Here is an 18610-nt window from a genome sequence, read left to right as displayed (position 1 = left end):
CATAAGGGTCCACCAGGCAGGTGCTTATCTCTGGTTTCCATAGCATGAAACAGCTACTACAGTAGTGCGACTCCCCCCGGATGTGATGCTACTCCGCAGGGGTAAGCACATGCAAGTAGCGTGTGGCAGGTAACCAGCTGCACCCAATGGGCCATTTCCGAGTTGGTTTTTGCCCATGTCAAAAGTGCGAAACCATTCTTCTGAAAATGTGTTCCACCTTGAGATTCATTTTCATGTATATCAAACTCATTTTTGCACGAGGACTCGTTTTGAAAAAGAGCCACAAGGTGACTCGGAAATGGTCTATTGTGTTCGCGAACGTAAACACCAGAAAAATACACTTCAAAATACATACCTTGATGTTTATTTTTGAATAAATATACATTTCACGGAAGAACATTTATTGTTTCATCGTTGTATTCCCCCAAAAATATAACGCGGATGCGACCTGTTACCTTAACAATGTACTCTGTATAGTAACATTACACAGATGGGGATAAAATTAGGCCTTCTCTAACATAACACTACCTTCGATTTCCATGTCCAATGAAAGGACGACGGTTCCCAAAGCTGCCAAGATCACACCATTTTAGGCCACCAAATTTAGTGCGACACACACTCCGGGGAAGGGGAACTCCCGTGTAAAAAGCTCGAGGATGTTCGTCAAAACCCTCTAAAGGAGACCTATCTGGGCGTGGCTGAAACTTTATTCAGCCCCCAAAAATGGACCTGACAGCGTTTCTTTATTTCTTTGAATGTAATCCTTTAAGATAACCGGATGGCCAAAAATAGTGATGTTTCGTTCAGAGCACCCTCAGTGAGGCCACAATCTGTAATTAACACCCCTATAAAGCAGGACGACGAGCATCCTCGACCTTTTCAAAACGGAGCCCCCCTCCCCCCCCCCCCTTACCCGTGAGATACACATGTCTACAGGTTACTACAATGTCCGTCTTCTGTCAGTCATTGGGAACCAAGGTGAACCAAGGTAGATAAAACACGCCCTTTACCCTTATCAACAGGGAGATTGCATAATAAATCCACACCCACAAACCACTCGGGTCCAACCCTGGAATAAAAATAGACGAGGGACTAAGAAAATAAAAGACTTCTGTTTCAGACATTTTGTTGTACTTCGTAGCAGTTACGTAGTGTTACTTACAATTCCCCTACCTTACTGTAGCTAAGTTAGTTCCCGACTTCTAAAATCATTTAGCTGACTCAAGTCGAACCTCCACTAACGGCCAACTCTCTACAGCGGCCTCTTATTTTTGTCCTGGCGGACGGTCCATACATTCAACCTAATTTTTAACATTTACAACTGTCACCTCTCCACAACGGCCTCTAAAGCGCGTTCCAACTACCAAAATAACAACTCGACAACGGCCAGTTTATCAGCGACTGATGAAAAACAATTTTTTTTATGGCAAAAGATCACGAAACTTGATCCCTACGTACCGTTATACTACACCCCCAACCTCCCAATAACGGCCTCCTCCCTACAACGATCACCTTTCTCTGTCCCCAAGGTGGCCGTTGTGAAGAGGTTCAACTGTATTAACTCAGAACTGGCCAGCACCACTTCATATTGAGGGAGCTGAATCGGTGCCACTTCTGAGACAATTGCCAAGTGATTTTCAATAAGTTAACCCCAAGTAATAAACTACCTTGATCAGAATGGTTTCTTTAGAAGCTCGACAATTCCCCTCACCGTCCCTGGAATTCACCACAGAGCATCTCGCAATTATTTACAAGTTTATTGTCCAAGACAATCTTTCACATATCACTCATTCTTATATTACCTTCCTTTGCGCGGGGTTCTCTATATTGTAAAAGTACCCAAAGCAACTTTTTTAAAAATATTCACAGAGGAACAGGTTGACAGTTGATTAAAACTTCTGTTTGATGTGTGCATATACCATGCAGAATGGTTTAAAACATCCATGTTCTAAATAATAAACTTAAAAACCCATGACATAGTACAAAATGAAAGTCAATCATTTGCCATAAAGCTCTAGTAATAACTAAAATAACTACTAATAACTAAATTCATCATCAGAAATTGATTTGGGCTTCCATCTTTGTACAGGGGGGGGGCACTTTTCACAAAATTATATGAGTGAAAGGAAAGACACTTCTTAAAGAGAGAGGGGGCTTACCAGAGCTTTAACAGTGATCCACTTAGCAGCCAATGTCTTGAAGAATTAATTTTCTGGCTATTTTTAGTAAGTTGATTAAAAACTGTTGTAAAAATCCCTTCAAAGCAAATGATTAAGGGAAAAATGGGTAATATTCTTATTCCATCCTCACAATATTAAAAGGTTTCTTCTTTATATCCACGGTTTCTTCTTGATCACATTACTTGGTACATCGACATATGGCAATGACACACTGGAGTGATGATTGTGTTGTTTCTGATTGAATTAAGGATTTAAAAAATTTCTCGCCCAAACTAAATTAGTTTGCCTCATCTCTATGAATAGTTACCTTGCATGCTATTAGATGTAAGTTATGCCTTAAAATAAGTAAGAACACAGGGTTCAAAATAAGTCTAATAATAAAGATATCAGGGAAAACCTGTAACTGAATTTAAAAAGTTCAAATCTGCCAAATTTAGGCAACACGTAGATATGCACTTTACGTTTCGGGTGCTGAAGTAAGGTACTCCTCTGGACTATTATAATCTGACAGTGCATTTACAGTCCTTGAGTCGTGTGGAAGTTCAGATTTCCGCCGCACAAACTTCCTATTCTCTGGTTTCTTTGCAGCAAATTCCTGTCGAGAGAGAGAACAATGCCAGGAAAACATTTCAGTTAGAAAAAAGCCTGTGATTAAGTTTAGTGGTCGATTGAGCTGATGTTTATCTCAGTCCGGTTTTTGTGACATGACAAACAAGAAGTGTTGCTACCCCTCCTGAATGGGATGCTAGCTAGTCTTCTCAAGGTTATCCCCCAGCCCCTCAGCATTCAAGCCACCAGTACCCATTGTTATAGGCACTGTAAGAGTAAACAACGTCTCCACAAGCACAACACAGTAATCCCTGTCAAGACTCGAACCAAAACAGCTTGATCAGGAGTCCAGGGCACAAACCATCCGGCCATCACACCTCCCCACAGAAAACATTAGTCAAGAAGAATTCACTTCAGTGCCAAAGAATGCAGTAAGAAAATTTAGTCATAATTGAAGCAAAAACCATGTAACAATGGCAAGCTTAGAAAAAGGTAGCAACCCAATTATTGTATGGTTTAATTGCAGCCAGCATGTAGTTGAACAGCAAAAAATACAAAACAGCTGATTAGCAAATTACCGTTTTTGACACTTCTTGAATATAAACTGCACCTTCCTCTACACCTTCCATCTCATTACCCAACTCCATACACAAGCTTGACACTTTATCTCCATCCTCTGCATCAGTTAAACGAGCAATCTTCACATACTGAAACAAATTGAGAGATGACAATTATCATCTGAGTGCTTATCACCTACACATGAGGGCCAGCCAAGATTAAGAAAAGCTTAATTAACTTGCATAGCTAAATAAGGTACACCACATCCTGCACAAGGCAGACTACAATTTGATGGCTTTGTATGTAAAGAACATGAAAACAGGTAGCAACATACTCCCTACATCATAGTTGATTATTAATGTTGTCCTTTATAGTTTGGATATCAAGTGTACTTACATTAGGGTTCTTACGAGCTAGTTCATCTATTTTTAGCCAAGCTTCTTCCCTCTCTTTAAGCTTCTCTTTTTCCCTAAGAATAACAGCAACAATAATTCTAGTTGTCAAAATGAAACTCTAAGCTCACAAATCCCCATCTCTATCCACAAATCGAACAAGGCACAATGTCAGTGAGATACAGTTTAGCCCAATCCCAGAAAAAAATCAACTTAACTAAAATTCCCTTACCCCAGTTGATAAGCGAGGGTGGCAAAGGGTTTATGCACGACACATGCCAAGAGGGAAAATATGTGTCTGACATGTGAAAAGCCACTAAAATACATTGATTTGTGAATTCATAAGAAAAAACATTGTTAACAGTAGCTAAAAGTATGTAACTCATGAATTTTGTTAAAATTCGCCAGGAAAATGGGATCACACATGCACATCACCCCCTTGCTTCCCTCTTAAACTTTATTAATTTTAACAGTGCTCTTTTAGTAGTCCCAACTAATCATAAAGAAGATCATTGAGCAACACCAAAAACACCTGGGCAAGAAAAAATGGCACAGATGACAACAGCAGAAAGAGCCCACGTATAAGAAGGGCTACTTTTACTGCTAATTTCTTGCACCTAGAGAATGCTTGGGGTATTTAACTGCTTTTAAAACACTCAAACATGCATCAGAAAACTCAATTAACAGTGCAAAGCTTTAGGAGTACATTTCTGTGGCCAAGGTTTTCACATATCTTGTCATCAATTACACTTTGAAGATACCCAATATTCACATTTCTCTTAATAAGCATAGTTAGTCCTGAGTTCAGTGCACTAGCTGTTCAGCCACTGCATGCCCCAATCAGGTACACCTCATCATTAACTACCTGCTCACAAAAAACCCCTTAAGCTTCTAGTCAAATTATTTTTAACTAGAGCAATACCTCTGTTTTTCTTGTTTATATTTTTGTGAGCATTCATCGAAGAGCTTTTGATTCATCTCCATAAAGAGCTTCAAGGCATTGTATATCAGACCATGAATTGTCCTAAGAAAGAACAAAATAAACATTTCAGCTTTCTAAACAGTTTCCCCAGCCTGCATTCAACAACCACCATGAATCTGTAAGCAGAGATTCACAATTGGGCAAGAAACCAAAAAAATGTACCAAACACAGGGCTAAAAAAAACTTGAATTTCAGCTCTCTGTTTGGACAAGCAGCTCTCAAATTTTGCTTGCCCTGAGCAAGTCCAAGTTTGCCTTTTTCTTATTTGGTTGGCAGACAACTTGCCTGGGCCGTTGCTCATTGGACACGTGAGAATAAAAGTTCCTTGCCTGGCAAGATAATCTATTGGTCCTGGACGAACACAGAGCACTTTTTTTGAGCCCAACAAACAATGAATAGTCATCGATTCTTCATATGGAGGAGTAAAGAAAACCCCCTCGCAAGAATCTTAGACCTAAAGGTAAGTAATTAGTTTTTCTGATATTTTGAAAGCCTTTCATTTAGCCCAAAATCAAACTTACATTGAAAAAGTTTGAGAAAGCAGTGTTTATATTTTGTGAAAATGTTCTAAACCATCACAGGCTTAATTTTGCAATCAAATATAATCACTTCTACTCATTTTATTCTCCTGTTACTTTGTCGATCAGCTCAGCATACATATACATTCCTGCCTGGATACAATACAGAACAACACCTATAACAAGCATGTAAGTTCAAAATCAACAAGCACCTTCACTAATTAAAAGAAAACTTGTTTCTTACTTGTTCCAGTGGTTTTTTGAATGTCTATACAAGGAAGGAAACATGATGGGCACTATGGTACCAGCATTGTCACTCATCAAGCTCATCACATACTCGTCATTCCAATAATACAAAGCGCGCTCAGCAACCTGTCAAATTTATGAGAAATGAATTATTGTTGAAGCATCATAAAATAGAGTCCTCTACTGCTGAGCTTATCCCGGCCTCCACAACATGAAACTACATGTACTAAGAGTGTTGCTAGTCAACATGGATGGGATACTTGTACTTGTATATCACAAGATGTTTTTTGTCAGGGTTCTCTAACATCACACTGGTGTCAATTTATACTTGAACGTGTGTCAGAGAGGCAGCATTAGAATAAAGTGCTTAGGCTAAGAACACAATGCAATGACCCAGCACTTGAACCCAGAATGCATTACTCCAGAAAATATGCATGCCCTCTCTAAGCAAGGTTTTTTGGTTTCCCCACCCCAATCCACCCCTCTGGAAATTCCAGATTGGTTTTGTACAACACAATAATACAATAATTTCATTTATATAGTGAGTATATACAAATCTCTGTATCACTTTACAGTCATGAGAGTTAAACTAACTGTAATAATTTAAACTAAATTAAGTATAGACTTTAAGATAGACATAATAGACCTTTCCCACATTCCAGCAAACAATGGCACTGAGTCGAGGTCAGGGTGGACAAAAATACAGCAACAGTATGAAAATGTCCACCCCAACCTCGTTCTGGTGCTATTGTTCGTACGCACTGAAGCGGAATGCAGGAAAGGTCTATTATCTAAAAGCAACTCTGATTCATACATGTATTTCGCCTTAAAATCTTTGGCTTCTAAGACACAACCCCCCCACACCTCCCAACCCCACCCCTAGGAATTTCCAGTGACCTTCCATGAGGTGGGGAAGGGTATTTTCTGGGATAACACATTTTGTAATGCAGACAGACCACTGTGCTACCCATTGCAGTACCATAGCAATGGTGGTACTGTACAAGCATGAATTAACTAACATACATCTCAAAATGTAGGTGTAACTTACAGTACAATCCAAACTGTATCAGTTATATGTATTCATGAAATAACAGGGAGCTACTGATGAACAAGAATTCAAATGGTTAATAAATCTACTTACCTGAAAGTGTGGGCTGGATATACATTTTGCCAGTTGTCGGAAAAGTGGTTCTAAGATTTTTGAGAATTCTGATGGCTCAATGACATCAAGAATTTCTTCAAGCTCATTAAGAAACATCACCTGTGAATACATTAATTAAATTTAGTTTTTGTTAGACTCTCAGATGTAAATTCAAATATAAATTGTACAAACCCACCTCTTTAGGGCTGTGTACCTTTGGCCAGAACTTCATCAGTGACAGAATGACCTTGAGAACAAAAAAGTTGACCAGTAAGATATGAAAAATGTCAGAGACTGAAACTAGTAATCCTGACAACTCAAGTAATACATTTGCTTGTACAGTGGAACCCTGTCAAACCTGGTCACCAATGGGGCACAAACATCTGGCCTTACTGACATGGTGGCCGAATTAAAGGAGTTCTTTAAATAATAAAATGACTGACTGAGCTTTCGTTTGGGCCAGAATGAAGTGGCCGCAATAAACGAGGTCGCCTTAACACGGGTTTCCTTTCTATCATGATTCTTACCAGTTCTGTAAGACCAGGGTCCTTTTCCAAGAACTGTACAATGCAGTAGGCCAACTGGGTAGATATGAAAAATCATATAATTTGCATGAATTTAACTCACCCAATTGCACTATTGGCAAGGGTGATTAACAATAATTTTTGCTTTACAATGTGCCATCAAGCAGACAGGTGATTTGAGAGTAAATTTACACAAGGATACTGCCCTCTTTGGTCCATAACCACAATTCAAAATTACATAAGAAGTCTTTTGATTGGTTCTTACTTATGATCTATTGGAGGACAGATGTACAGATGATGCCATTTATATTTTTGGGTTTCTTTATTATAAAACACTGATACATGTATGTAGATTTCATGTTGCTGTGCTCTGTTTAGAAACTGATCACAGAAGAAGTCAAAGCATGATAAAGACATTCAGTGCCACACTTCCCTAATGGCTGGGCTGTGCCACTGTTTTTTTCTTAACACATTTTTACATCATCTGTGGTCTATTACTATTAAACAGACACATGGCAACATGGAATCTATTTGTTAAAAGGATTAAAACAGGTTGCATTCATCCTCAATCTGTCAAGCCTCCAAGAAATAACCTGCAAACAAAAACTCTCTTGGTGCTGACTTTTATTGTGACACTGTCTCTCGAGTACAGTTTTTCTTCTGCGAGACATTTGATCAAGCGGTTAATTTCCTTTATGATCTGAAATCTCTCTGTCTATTGTTAAGGCAGTTGACTGAAGGTTTTCAGGAGTTGTGCCTCTCTAAAACAACTACATAATCAGGGGTCAGACAGAATGATGTCACATAAACACAGCCTGGCTGCCAACTACAGTTCAAAATGATGGCCTCTGAAGTTGCTTCTTTCGAGACTACTTTCTTCAGGATAGCAGGCACTTCAGAGGCTGAAACTTTGGTAAGTGAAAAAACTGAATGTTTATTTGCTATAGGTGAAGACAAAACAGGTCAGCTTTCTGGAGTGACCTTCTCCTTTAATGAAACCCCTACATAACTATTTCCAAACATGCACCAATTTTGAAGTAATGGAAAAGCAACCTTTTAACGTTTTCATTGTTATTCATAATTTTAAGAAGCCCAGTTAAGAGTTAAGCAACAAAAGAGGCCTGTGGATGGTACATGCTCAGTGCTTTGACCTTGTGTAACGGCATGAGCACTTTCATCAAGAAGTGCTTGTGTTCTTCTTTGAGTGGAAGTGCAAAGTCATTGATAATGCTGTGTATCCAAAATATAACAAGTCATTGTCATGTGAAGCATGCAGTGCCCATACCCTCAAAATGTTTTCATGACTGTACATGACTGTATAAACAAAATCAGTAATGTCTCCTACCTTCCCAAAATTTCCAGTAGCTCTGCAATCCCATTATGATGTTCAGCTTCACATATAAATCTACAAGACAAAACACGTCTTAAATGAAAAAAAAGTTCCATGTTGCTATTGAGTTATAAAAACATGGGCAAGCCTGCAAATAACAGTCAGTCATCGGACAATTGTCCAGTAAATTTGAGGTTTTGACAGGTAAAAGCTTAGTCTGGTCAAACAGTCTGACTGGGCATTTCTGCTTAACGAAAAATATTTTAACTGGAAATTTGTGACGGAATACGAAACAAGTTATTTTATTATGCTGCCACACAGTACTACACAAAAAAGCTTTGTTATCAGTTTCATTTTTATTCCATTTCTGAGAAATAATTTTATTATGGGCAATACATGTATGTCATTTCAAATGTCACATCAAACGAATTTTAAACACGCCACATCAGCAGCTGTTCCAAAAATGCGGAGTGCGGAATGCAGAATGTAAAAAAAAAAAAAACTTAAAAAACAACATTTGGAGAAAAATAGAAATAAAAACTATTGAAAAGTGAATTAAAAGAATAATTAAATACATAAATAAACTAGAAATAGAAATTTAAGAACTAAATATGAAAATGTTTTAAAAATTCACACTGCCTGAAGTGGACTGTTCATATCACACATATTTCATTCAGTCCAAATGGTATATTCAACTCACGATTTTCATAGTTAGTAGTTCACTTTTAGGAAAACATGTAAAGAGCAGTCCAGTTTTGACCATGTCTAGAAAATGTGAGAAATTAAACCTTCAGTTTCCTTGGAAAGCCCTGTTGCCTCGAAACAAACTCAAGCTTTGCTTCCAAAAAATAAACTGCCTGTGTGAATTAACCCTTGAACCATTCAACAACTTGACAACTGCACGTCCTAAAGTTCTCACAATTTGATTGATGAAGTTCAAACTAAACAATTTTTCAGCACTGAAAAAGATAAAAAATGTAGATTGGCAAATAAATAAGCAAATAAATGCCCAGGTAAAGTTGCACTTTGAGAAAACAAATCATAAAAATAAAATATTTTCCTAAAAAAACCATTAAACTGTACAGCGCCGCTTGCCTCGCCAATTCCACATGCAACTGCAGCCATGTATTTTTTCTGTTGGAATTTAATATCTTCTCTGGTAGAAAATTACTGATTTCAATTTGGAAATAAAGTAAGGTTGGTACACACTAAATAAAGGCTTTAAAATACAAAAAGAAAAAAATACCCCAAAAGATGCTATGCACACCCTGAAAATGGTATGGGAAAATAATTGAAACGCCAGAGAAAGCGCTTCTTATTTTTGCACTAACTAAATACCTGGAAGAGGCTAACTTATTCCTAGTTCCATGCTCCCTCTTAATCCTAGTAAACAACACAGTAGTGTACCTCGTCCAGCACTCTCAACACCCATCAACCCCTTAACATGTTCCAGTGCATTATCTCACCCACCAGCCATACTGTACACAGCCCCTACTCATATTCTAGTACATCAATTCAAGCCTCATCTCTCCCTCACCCCCCCCCCCCCACCCCACCCCAATCCTACACACGGTTCTGAAACTGCATGTCACACACCAATAAATGATCATTTTATAGAAGAACATACCACCCAACATCCTAGAATTGGGTAGTAAGGTACAAAAACGATTAAGTCTACATACAAGCCAAGTGACCCATCAGGCCATCACTTATCTAGCATGAGCATGAAGCAACTAGGAATTTTTCTACTCCCCCTCTCCTCTTGGATGGGATGCTAATTCATCACAGGATTACCCACCCAGCACCCATTTGTACACCTGGGTGGAGAGAGGCACTGTGATAGTAGAATATATTGCCCAAGAACACAACACAATGTCCCTGGCCAGGGCACGAACCCAGACTACTCAATCCACAGGCAAGCACACTAACCATGAGGCCACCAAGCCTCCACAGGATTGGGTAGTAGAGTACCTTATCTGTCCATTCCTAACCATGTTCTAGACAAGTTTTCTATCCATGAACAACATCACTTTGTAGAACTAAGATTCCCTTACTAGATGTCCACAACACTTAACAAAATATTTTACCTGTGGTGAACGAGCTATAAATGGTGGAACCGAAAAATAGCATCCTTGTTGAACTCCCTTGAGAGCATTGGAAGGTTTCCCATCAAATGCATGCAGTAGAACATTCTTGGCACCTAAGAATGAAAAACTAAAATTTAATTTTAACTATTTTTAATTGAAGATTCTCCCACCAAAGGGAATCAAACTGGCTCTGGTAGTAGTCATATTAGCGGTGGCGAATGGTCCTTCAAAATCCATGGGTCTCGCAAAATTTTTGCCGAATTTCACAGGTATCGCAGTCTCGTTTTTTAGCGGTTATGTCCGTCTCGCAGTCTCGATTTTTCTCACAAAGCCGTCTTGTAGTCCTGATTATTTTCAAGGCTAAGAAAGTCCCGAAGTACCGATTTGTTTATTTTTTTTTTAGTAAAGTTAAATGACATCACAACATCTTAGAACCTGAACGTCTTGAGTTTCTCGGGATTGCAAAGAAAAACGCTAATCTCGTCATCTCGTACAGTCGCGCATTTACCATTTGCCACCCCTCATATTGTCTTCTTCTCTAACAATATGAACTATCTTTGTTGTCCTTGTGCAATATCTTTAACACAAGAAAATGAGGTATGACATTCTGTTCTAAGAGTTTCTAGAGGAATTGTAACTAATGTTTAGAGGATAAGAAGTACCATGTTCTTGTAGCAATTCAATCACATGTCTCCCTGCTGATCAGGAAAGGACATTTCTGCGAACAACAAGACACCACATTAAACAAAATGCTTTCAGCATAGTCAAAAAAGTAAAAGATAACAGCATAGCAAACTTATCTGAGAAATGTTGTTCAGATGTTTTCTTTTTACTCTCAAAATATAGTGTATTTAACAACTAAGCTAATTGACAAGGGCTAATTAAGTTACAAATTTAAGTGTAGAAACACTAAGAAAAGACACTCTGCTTGGTAGTTATTTTAATATCATTTATTTTGATAATTGAAAATAATGTACCCACATACAAAGGGAGATCAAGCTCTTGGGCAAGTTTTATCTGCAACAACAAAAAGACATTTTTAACTTTTAAATCTAAATTTTAAATTTAAAAATATTTCAAATAACCAGGTATTGATCAGTTAGGTACAGTTTATGGGCTGATATATGATTGTAAAGTGGTACATATGAAAAGACATTTCAAGTCTGAAGGGATTCTCTACCTGTCAGCTTAACACCTCTCTCTGTACATCTTTATCTTCCTCTTTGCTTATAAATCTTGGGGTAAAATCTAAACCAACCTTCATTAAGAAAATGTCAGGAAAACATATGAATACTGATGAAAATTACACGTAATTTCCAATACCACAAAAAAGGTGTACTTTCTTCAGACATGTGGCACTCTCTTACCTCTCCAATGGCCACCAGCTTTTCATGATTTTCTCTGATAAACTCCTCAACACCATCAAGATCCTGCAACATAAGAACAACATCTCTACCACAAGAAGGTTTAATTCATGACAATTATTCTATTACTTTGTCTTAAGATGAAAAGGCTATGTCTGTTACAATACTGATGATACCAGAAGCAAGATGCCTCACTGGTGCTAGCACTGATCTTTAGCTTCTGGAATGGAAACCTTGTTTTTCCAGTTCAGGCAATCATGCAGCATATGGCCAATGGAAACAATATTTTACCACTACATTACACTCAACAACAAATTTATAGATGAACAAGGAGAATGTTGCTATAAGGCTGGTAGAGCTACATTAACTACTAGCTGACCATAGAGGGTAACCATGACAATGCTAGGACACTTAACCATAAGGAACCATTCCATTGCACTGTTTTTTCAGTGGAAAAAGTAAAATAATGCATACTGTGTACTTCCCTCGTGGGGAGGGATCAGTCAGGAGCAAACTCTTTGGATGCAATGTGACATGATGCAATGCAAGCAAAATGGATTTACCTCTATGGGAGAGTTGTAAATACACAGACCCCCTCCCCTCCCCCAGCGAAACAATCTGATTTCCCCACATCAAGAAGAAAAATCTGCTAGCCAGCAGTTGTATTAATTTTAATTAGGCCTATAGCTAGATTACATGTGTCTTGCCCAACAACATAGTCAAAGCCCCAGCCAGGGTTCAAATCAAGAATGTTCGATCAGGAGAGAAAAACATTAGCTATTAGACCACCACACCTTTTCCACCTCATCCCAGTATCCTGGGGGTGGGGGGGAATCCAATATAAAAAAGACGGGGTGCTCATCATACCTTTTAGGAGTTGAAAAAGCAGTTTTGGTTCCTATAAGGGTGTTCAACTTTTAAAGGACCACAGCAGGAGCTCCAATGGTACCTCTTAGGATGTTGAGCCAGAAAAAAATAACAGCCAGGAGGTAAAGTGTTGTTTTAGAATTGGTAACACTTAGGGGTGAAAAAATTTCAAGTCACACCCACAAAGCAGGATTTTGGCACCTCTTAGTCGTTAGAGGTTCTTTTCAAAATTTACAACCAGCACCCCCGTTTTTTTTTGTTTGTTTTTTTTGATATGGGAGTCCCCCCAGGCCCAGTATCAACAAAACCAAGAAACAGTTATCACTAAAATAAAGAAATGTTCATTTGAGCAAGAATCAGGAATCAGGACATAGTGTGGAGAAAGACTTTCACTCTTTAATGCTGTTTCACATACTTCAAGGGTAGTACTGCGATTAGGACACAGGCTCTGTATGGGATGAACACCAACACAAGGAGCTATGAAATCTGGATACCTAAAATATACGTAAAACACCATTAGAGGCATCAGGTTTGTATCAGCCTCGTCAATCCAACTCAAATGATGTTCAAGATTAATTAAGGCATGGAGGTTTACATGTATTTGACTCCATGGAAGGATTCCTTCAGCTAAACATAGCGAGTATCTCTAACCAGAGCCTTTACTCTCAATCTCCCAGAATGTTACTATAAATGAGAATGGGTCTACTTGGAAAGTGTATGGGTGAGTGGTTATCACTGCGAGGATGTGAGATGATCACCATTGCTTCTCTCCATTCTCTGGCAAATCATGAAAAGAGAGAGCCCTTGTCAACTGCGAAGCTCAGAATATAATTATGTAGTCACTACATAGTCTTAGCATTTTTTATTGCCCAAAATAAATTGGGTGTTTGTTAACTCCAGTAGAGAAAGAGGCGGAGGAATTTAATTTATAACATAACTAAAGCAAAGCGCGTGCTCTGATTGGTTAATTAAGCGTCTATTATTTGCCCATGGGTGTACGCTGCTGACGTGTGTGCTAATGTTTACAAAGCAAATCTTTTGACAGACATTGTTTCCAAAGTAATGGCCAACGTCCTTCTGCCAGAAATGCAAAACTGTCTTCACAGTTGTCTGAAGATGAAACTTTATCGAGTTATTGGTGTGCAGTCGGTTGTCATGGATGAATTTTCGCGCACTTGTTTTCTCTTGTCATGTAAGACTACACGAACACTTTTTTGTGATGTAGCTCAATAAAAGGACTTCTGTTGTTCCAATGTCTCAATGTTATGTTATAAAACAAATGGTAAACGCCATAGCGTGCACTATTGAGTTATGGATGCACTTGGGAGGTTTGCTAAGCACTCAAGAAACTAGAGTCGCACTCGGCTATCGCCTGGTGCGACTCTTACGCTTCTTTCGTGCTTAGCAACCTCCCGCATGCATCCATAACTCAATAGTACACGCTATGGCGTTTACCATTTGTTAATCAGGGTTAAAGTATATAATTAGGAACCTGTCATGAAGATTAAGCATTCCAGCAGACTCAGCCTTAAATTCTGTCATACCAACAATGGGATCTCACTCCAACCTAGGAAAATACATAACTAAAGCAGCATGTAAAGAAAGTTGTGTCCAATAACCCAGGGCTAGTTGTGTTCTCAACTAAGCCTTTTGCTGATATCCAAATATAATCCAATTTTCTTTTTAAACAAAATTTAAAATGTGACAGAAAAGTGGGGCATGGCAACTGCAAGAATCTTATTTTCAGATTTTTTATCGAAGGGGAGGGGGGGGGGGGGCTTGCGAAAAGTAAGCAACTTCTCCCCTCATACTTCACATAAAAAGGCCTAGCTGTCTGGAGAGGAAATAGTCAAGATTAGTCACAACCAAGGCAGGAGTGACAAAGATGGCATTTGTTGAGGATAGAGGATGAGTAGGGGGAGGGTATTTAAAGGAGGGGTTAACCTTCCTCGTTTTGGAGTTTTGTAGCTCCTCCCAGACTTTCAGGACTCTTGACTTGGTGTTTTCCCATAACAACAAGCAGACATTAAGCTTATTTGTACTTCTTTATAACACAAGATTAGCCTTGAAAACAAAACCAGGTTTTATACACAAAACAATAAGCTAGCTTACCTTTCTTGCCTCCTCAATCACAACATCGATATCCTACGATAGTTGAATTTGAAAAGAAAACTGTCTTTTTCACAACTCTTTATCACAACAACACAACAGTTTAAAAGGGCATTTTATGCCTCGTTCTAGCTATAAAGCGTGTGAATGACGTGGACCAAACTAGCCCTACATTCTGATACTGTTACACAATGTTTTACCTCACTGAAATCTTTCGCTGATATATGTGCATGACAGTCCACAAAACATAGCTTTTCCGATTCCAACTTTCCTCTAAATGCGTCCGTCATGTTTTAATTTTCCCACAATCCTTTAGGTAGCCACGCATGTGTGTGCCACTTGTCGCGTCCGGCCTATAAGCATTCTCGTGCCCAGTGCTACTCGTCTTAAAATGTCGCCGTCGTTTCTCCGACCACGTGACCAAAGGAAACGGAGGCTCTGGGGACGAGAATGGCCTATAAGCATAAGCTCAGGGGAAACGCCCAAAGGGCCGGATTTTAATTTTTAAGCGATGACGTAATCGCTTTATGTTGGCATGCATGCATTCCTTTGGATAGTGATTTCGCATAGTTTGTCGCGCTTATATCCGTGCGCTTATGTTGCGCACTTTTTATCCCCCTGTGGAAGCGAAATGTACTCTGGGAGTTCCTTTGCTGTTTGTTGTTTCAGCGAAGTGCTTTTAATTGGAGCTTTTAAAAGAAGATTTACGGGTGGATTTTGGTTTAAACAGTATCGGATAAATTTGCGTTCACGGACAAACTCATATTAAGAACATATCCTCCATACATACAAGGTTAGATAGACAAGTAAGTCGCACAGGCGATAGGTACTAGGTGAAGGCTTTGCGGCTTTCCTTTGCTGTTTGTAGGATCAGCAGACTGCTTTTAATCGATATAACAAGTATACAGTTAAAACAACAAATTAATTTCCGGTGAGGTAATTAGTGTTGCCAAATATTTTTAAAGATAATAAGCTGTCGATTTCAGAGAGAGTAACATTCCTTTGCGGGTTTCCTTTGCGGCTATTCTTTGCTGTTTGTAGGATCAGTGGAATGTTTTTAAGGTGGCTGAACACAGTTTTTGATACCTATGTTTCATTCACCTTTTTCTCTAAAACCCTTGATCCCTCGGTCGCCAAAAATGGCAGCAAGGAAGTTAACAACACAAACATTGGCTTTTTGATGGTTAAGCTGACGTATGTGCCGTTGCCATGGCAACATGAATAAATACAAACAGGCCTTTAAAATCGGTTTTGATTATTTTAAGAAAATCTAGTCATTAGATTTTCTTTACAATTTGCATGCAACAAGCTTGTAACGATTCTCACAAGTTAAAACAGAGAGATCTTTAATTATCCCCTGTTGAAGGTTCACTGGAATATCTAGAATTTCCTTTGCTAAAGTTCAATTATTTTCAATACTCCAGTTACTTATTTCCTTAAGTATTTTCGTGCCAAATTTCGTGAAATTCTAATGAGTTGTTCTCGAGAAATAGGCGTATTTCCCAGAGTGCAATTTTTCATTCAATCGCAATTTTTTGACTTACTACGCATGCGCTGCATTTAACTGGGTTCTTTCGGTAAGAAAGAAAAAGCTGAGAATTGCTGGGTTCTTTGCATCGTTACCTTTTCTAACATATCCTTGTAATGAAAGACTAAAGCCATCAATACACTGCGTTCAATTATAGAGAAGAATAGCACAGATAGTGCGGGTGTTGAGTAAATAAATTGATCTCTCTATTGAGGGCATGTTTTTTTTTTTTTGCAATCATTGTGCACGCGCCGAATTGCAGCAAAAGCGCGCGCGAAAACTGTGTTCGGCCACCTTAATTTCAGCTTTTAAACAAAGATTTGGGGGTTGATTTTGGTTTATACAGTGTCGGATAAACTTGCGCTCACTGGCAAACTCGTAATAAGAACATATCGTCCATACATACAAATTTAGATAGACAAGCAAGTCGTACACGCGATAGCTGAAGGGTCTACATAAAATTTACGGATTGGTAGCTTAGTTGTACTTTTGCCAGTCTTGAAGTGAATTGAATGAGCATTTTATGAGCACTGAAATATACAGTGTACAGTAGTGATAATGAAGTCAGGGTACGATTCATTTGCAGTTTTCAGTTTCTTATGAAGTTTTGGAAATGTGCTGTTTAATATTTTCTGTCAACGAAAGAGTGGTTGTGATTAAACAATCGATAATCGTTTTGTCGGGGTAAAGACAATACGAATGTTCATTGATGACAAGCATACGGTTAACAACAAATTAATTTTCTGTGAGCGTTGCCAAATATCTTTAAAGATAATAAGGTGTCGATTTCAGAGAGAGAAACTTGTACTTTGCTGCTTTCCTTTGCTGTTTGTAGGATCAGCGGAGTGCTTTTAATTTCAGCTTTTAAACGAAGATTTGGGGGTGGATTTTGGTTTATACAGTGTCGGATAAATTTGCGCTCACGGGCAAACTCATAATAACATATCTTCGATACATACAATTTTAGATAGACAAGCGGGTCGCACACGCGATATGACAAGTCAAGAGAAAATGATTTTCTCTTGGACAAGTATATGGTTAAAACAACAAATTAATTTCCGGTGAGGTAATTAGCTTTGCCAAATATCTAAAAGATAATAAGGTGTTGATTTCAGAGAGAGGAACTTTTCAGCGGAGTGCTTTTTATTTGGGTTGGTACATTTCGCTGACCCCTAGCACATGGACTAACAAGATGGACCTGGTACGTGAACTACTTGAATGAACCACCAATGGACTACCCTAAATGTAAACCCCTAAAATTTCTAACCCAAAAGTTTAAGAATCAGTTTGTCTGCTCATGTTCCAATCTTCCAGGAACAATTTTTAAACGTCATCGCTTCTGCATGCATTGCGTGCCATTTATTTTGTTTCGTACATGCAAGTATGCTTGCAGGTAATTTTTTTTCAAAATCACGGTTCATCCACTCCCTCCGAAGTCAAAAGATCCACCCCGTAGCTTTCAGTATTGAATGATTTCTTTTGCTTTTTAAAAAAGTTCGTGAAAGTTAACTTAGCTCGTGAACTCCGCCTTTCTTATCAAAGGGCACAAAAAGGCGTGCAACAGAAAAAGATGATCATTTATCTATGAAAGAGAGCTTGTGTGTCAGTCTTTCTAATTTTACTGTAGCCGGGGGCCTGAATGAGCGTGCTTTGACGGTAGACTGGATCCAATCTTGCTTTCCGCTTGACTGCTTGTGATCTCGTGATTATCCTCAGAACACACCCGTCTGCTCGTGGAGTGCTTTCGAATTCCCGTGTAGCGACGGACTTGAGTTGATTCTAGCAGATCCTTGAATCGTTTTTGCATATATTAAGGCATTTAACGAGGCCACACAGACCACAGGTAAGGAAAAAGCATTTTAATACTAAAAATCATTTGCGTGACTTTGCGGGATTCGCAGTTAGGTGAGTCCTTCAACAATCCGCCTCTAAAGATGTTCGTTTCACGCAGAGATTCATCTCTTCAGGACAACTGGCCACAACTGTTGTATCAGTTTTGAAACTGAGAATTGATTGCAAACCTAGATCTGGGTAAGTATGGTTAAATGATAAGCTTTAATGCTCAAAGAAGCGAGATACACAGTGAGAAATTATGATACGCAATCGTAAAAGCACATTCCTGCGTCAAATGCCAAGCCCCTGTTTCTAAGCCCCTGTTTTGTAATGGTCTAAATGTTGTTAGCAGATTTTACTTCATTGTAGATCAAACGTGACGTAGCAGTAATTCAGAGCGAA

General features: G+C 38.7%; 1 protein-coding gene and 1 pseudogene across 2 annotated transcripts; both read right to left on the bottom strand.

Moving 5' to 3' along the window:
• Nucleotides 1-348: 348 nt before the first annotated feature.
• LOC149110410 (serine/threonine-protein phosphatase 2A 56 kDa regulatory subunit gamma isoform-like) lies at nucleotides 349-7487 on the bottom strand. Its single transcript, XM_089292776.1, has 8 exons — nucleotides 7094-7487; nucleotides 6763-6813; nucleotides 6567-6686; nucleotides 5424-5551; nucleotides 4602-4703; nucleotides 3684-3756; nucleotides 3308-3436; nucleotides 349-2775 (listed from the first exon to the last, which is right to left on the bottom strand). The coding sequence occupies exons 2-8, from the start codon at nucleotides 6796-6798 to the stop codon at nucleotides 2638-2640; spliced, it is 726 nt and encodes a 241-aa protein (XP_089148902.1). The 5' UTR covers nucleotides 6799-6813; nucleotides 7094-7487; the 3' UTR covers nucleotides 349-2637.
• LOC149110409 (putative deoxyribonuclease TATDN3) lies at nucleotides 7090-18226 on the bottom strand (annotated as a pseudogene). The gene is made up of 11 exons (XR_016208153.1): nucleotides 15048-18226; nucleotides 14851-14883; nucleotides 14231-14305; nucleotides 13154-13232; nucleotides 11875-11937; nucleotides 11688-11765; nucleotides 11493-11524; nucleotides 11170-11225; nucleotides 10508-10620; nucleotides 8436-8495; nucleotides 7090-7147 (listed from the first exon to the last, which is right to left on the bottom strand). The product of XR_016208153.1 is annotated as a putative deoxyribonuclease TATDN3 (transcript).
• Between the last annotated feature and the right edge of the window lie 384 nt (nucleotides 18227-18610).

Source organism: Orbicella faveolata, unplaced genomic scaffold (genome assembly GCF_042242905.1).
Source record: "Orbicella faveolata isolate gen_17 unplaced genomic scaffold, um_ofav_v1 contig_24, whole genome shotgun sequence".
Lineage (NCBI taxonomy): Eukaryota > Metazoa > Cnidaria > Anthozoa > Scleractinia > Merulinidae > Orbicella > Orbicella faveolata.
Note: the sequence above shows the minus strand (reverse complement) of the source record. Positions and strands in the feature narration are given on the sequence as shown.